Genomic DNA, 3,465 nt, shown 5'->3' on the forward strand with positions numbered 1-3,465 from the left:
CAAAATATAACAATGATCACAAACATTTATTTACTTAAACTGTTGTTTAATATGTGTCATTTTTACAATAACTATTAAATATAGTATATTAGTAATTTAAGTATAGTAAATATTAAAATATCATCGATGAGAAATTTGCAAACGAATTACATATTCGTATCAAATAATTTTGCAATCGATATTATGATCCAATGATTACTTTTTTTATTTCTTACTATAAATGTCGCTTCAATTATAAGTAATAGAATTACAAAGATATTGCTCTTATTCTTTGTTGGATACATTATCACTTAGTGAACGCATTCTTATTCTCGTTAAATTCTATAATTATATCGAACATCTGAGATTCATGCTTAATTATATTTCAAAGTCATCAAATAGGAAAATAAATTTTCATAATTTTTAATTGATAATTATGAGATTATTATAAGTAAATTATTGAACCTTTTCAAATGAAAATTATTTATTTCTAAACGTGATTCTATGTGAACGAATTTGAATTAAAGTTCGCGTTATAGTAAGAAAGAATTCTTAACCTCTCTTTTTATTTCATTCGTAATAGTTCTCATTTTCGATGCATTCAAGATATAAGTGAGTTGAAAAAAGATAACCGACAATTTAGAATATTCCTCGATAACGAACAGTTAACAAATTCGTTTAAATAAAACAAACAAAATAAATCATAACCTTGTAAATATAAAATTGTTCCTCTCCTTGAACTTTGTTTCTTGCTTAAAAATTTCTTGAACAGAAATTCGTTGTTGTGTTTCCTTCATGACATGATAAAAGTAGATATATGTATACTCGGTGGAATCAGATTACTATATAAGAAGAAAAAAGAACACTAAAAGAATTTGGCCAATTGTTGGTATGGAATATGCATTATGTAAACATATAAATACATGTATACTTGCGTACCGCTAGATCGCTTCTATGGTTTTCTTTTTTACCGTCTCTCGATAAACCGTTATGTCTGCATTTCCTTTCCTTGTCTAGAACATTTAACATGATCTTTGTTCTAGATTTAAAAAAAAATTGTTTTGCTATCTTTTTAATGTTTATTCGCATGCTTATTTCTTTAAAACGAAATATTTTATCACTCTTTATTGGAAAATTTAATTTAATTTGATTTATTAAATATTGATAATATAAAATTTCAAAAATGAATAATTTTTTTCTTCTTTTCTTTGTTTCAGACGCTAAAATGAGATTGGAAGAAGATCTTGTGATTCGTAGGAGCAGACCAACGATGATTTCTGCAAAATACCGCGCGAGAGAAGAACGTCGTCGTCTGCTAAAGATTTCAGCCGGCAAGTTGAGGAGAATCGAAGACCCGGAGGCTAGTCTATGCAGATCAGTTCTTATAAATAATGCTGTCAGGCGACTGCAACGTGAGAACCGAGACGAAAAGACAAGAAATTACGGACTTCCGGTTGTCACATATCTAAATGACTCGACCAAAGAAAATAATGTTTCTAGCAATCTTATTGTCGGAATAACGGACGACGAAACGTCTTCAAGAAAAAGGTAAGGAAAAATATTTAAGAAAGTGTCATAATTTTTTAATTAGATTTAATTTTTAATGATCTTTGCTAAATTGATTTAAATTATAATTACATATATTTTTTCGTACATAATCTATATATACAATCGCATTTTTTGAGAATTGAATATCGAAAGGATCGAAAAATGTTCAAAATGTTCGACTCGTAATCAAACATCTGCGTTTTAGTAAAAGATGGCAGATGGCAGATCTCGTTCACCGTCTAGAGATTCGTTTTACATAATATAGGTTACGCAACTAGTGGCAAGTCGCATGTAAATTGCGTAATGTCTTCGGGAATAAAGTTGTCTATTCCCGATAATTTATTCATAATTTAATAAAATAATCCAAATAACGTTCAACTTTATCAAAAATAAATATATATATTATTTTCGTAGATTAAGCGATGATACGAGGAATGATGGAATCAGTCCTAAACGTCAAAGGCATGACGATCTCGATCTACAGGATGATGTATTTAGTGACTTCTATATTCTGCCTCCCACTCCTCGATTACTCTCTCACATCGACGAAATTCAGGAACCTGAATCCCCTCATCACCATCACTTGGTGTATCCCGAGGATCGCTTAGGTTCCGTGGACGTCCGATCAACAACGACGATCATTAGCACCAGTACCGCGAACACAACCACGAGCAACAGTACAAGCACGTCCACAAATAGTTGCTGTAATTCTATCATGTTTTCTACCGAGCTAGATGGCGCCAGCAGTCAATTAACCAGCGTTATTAGATCCAGTGACGTAGGCATGATGGAGGCCTCGGATGTAGTTGATCCCGATAGAATCTGCGATTTTGCGAGATTCGCAGACTCTACAAAGACTTTAGAGGAACGTTTAGTGGAATTACAATCGCTGGATGAACATTTTGATTTGGCAAAATTTGAAAGGAATAATAATCAAAGTTGCGGCAGGGCATTCCACGACATTCAGACTTTTCACAGTCTAGTACCTGGATTGGAAACCTAGAAGGGAGCCTTGTGCCTGGAGCACCCTCCTCTCGTCACGTCTGGTTCGATGAAGAAACAAAACCATGACCATAACGACAACGACGATGCGGATAAACAGCTTCGCGGCACATATGAGGAACCACGGCAAGGATGAACCTGGACTTGGAAGATGGACACTTTGTCTGGAATACAGCGCGTCCTATGTCACTTTGGCTTGGAATGGAATATAAGCATCGTCGACTCGATTGGACGACTTGTTAAAAGGATCTATTTAGTATATGAAGAGATACAAAGAGCTTTCAATACGTGATCCATTAACTTATGATTTATTTTCGTGATTGAAATTTTTTGGTCGTTCAACCGTTTCAACGAATTCTTGATTCAGAACAGAATGAAGGGAGGAGGACGAGGATAAATAAGATTTTTTTAAAATTATATATATGCGTTTTTCAACAATGCAGAAATCGATGAATGGGTTATTTGACTGGATTTACAGAGTATTTTCCATGTGTACGTAACTAATAGATTGGTATCACAAAACCGTGTTCATATGAATATCGATACCAAAATGTTCTGATACGCATTACGTATATATAATTTGTATATACTCGAATATGTTTTTAAAAAGCACATTAAGGATTATAATATAAGAGAATTTGTAGTAAACATTTTTGGGGAAAAACAAAAAAACATTGCCAAACAATGAAAAGATGCTAAAAATGAGACGCATATGTCTTTTGTATATAAAAAAAAAAATGCCTTTAGAATAGTTGTAAATTGAAATCGAATGAATTTCACTATCGCACGATTTTGCTACAATGGGCCTTCGATTTTTATTAGCAATATTATCGTTTGTTTTTTAAAAATCTTTTTCGTGGTTTCCCTCGGTAATTTTAAAGAAACAGAAGGGAAAAACAGATTTTAGGATTTCGAAAATTGTGATTTTTTTTTTTT

At 32.5% G+C, this 3,465-nt stretch overlaps 1 protein-coding gene across 8 annotated transcripts in view; it reads left to right on the forward strand.

The window, feature by feature from the left end:
* LOC102673696 overlaps positions 1-3,261 on the forward strand; it is a 57,698-nt gene extending 54,437 nt beyond the window's left edge. For all 8 annotated transcript variants that reach the window (XM_006621593.2, XM_006621596.2, XM_031513285.1 and 5 more), the window contains 2 exons: positions 1,197-1,527; positions 1,942-3,261. In XM_006621593.2, coding sequence (XP_006621656.1) covers positions 1,197-1,527; positions 1,942-2,530 — 920 coding nt within the window. In that variant the 3' untranslated portion in view covers positions 2,531-3,261. The remainder of the gene's footprint in view (positions 1-1,196; positions 1,528-1,941) is intronic.
* The last annotated feature ends 204 nt before the right edge of the window (positions 3,262-3,465 follow it).

This window comes from Apis dorsata, unplaced genomic scaffold, assembly GCF_000469605.1.
Source record: "Apis dorsata unplaced genomic scaffold, Apis dorsata 1.3 scaffold_631, whole genome shotgun sequence".
Lineage (NCBI taxonomy): Eukaryota > Metazoa > Arthropoda > Insecta > Hymenoptera > Apidae > Apis > Apis dorsata.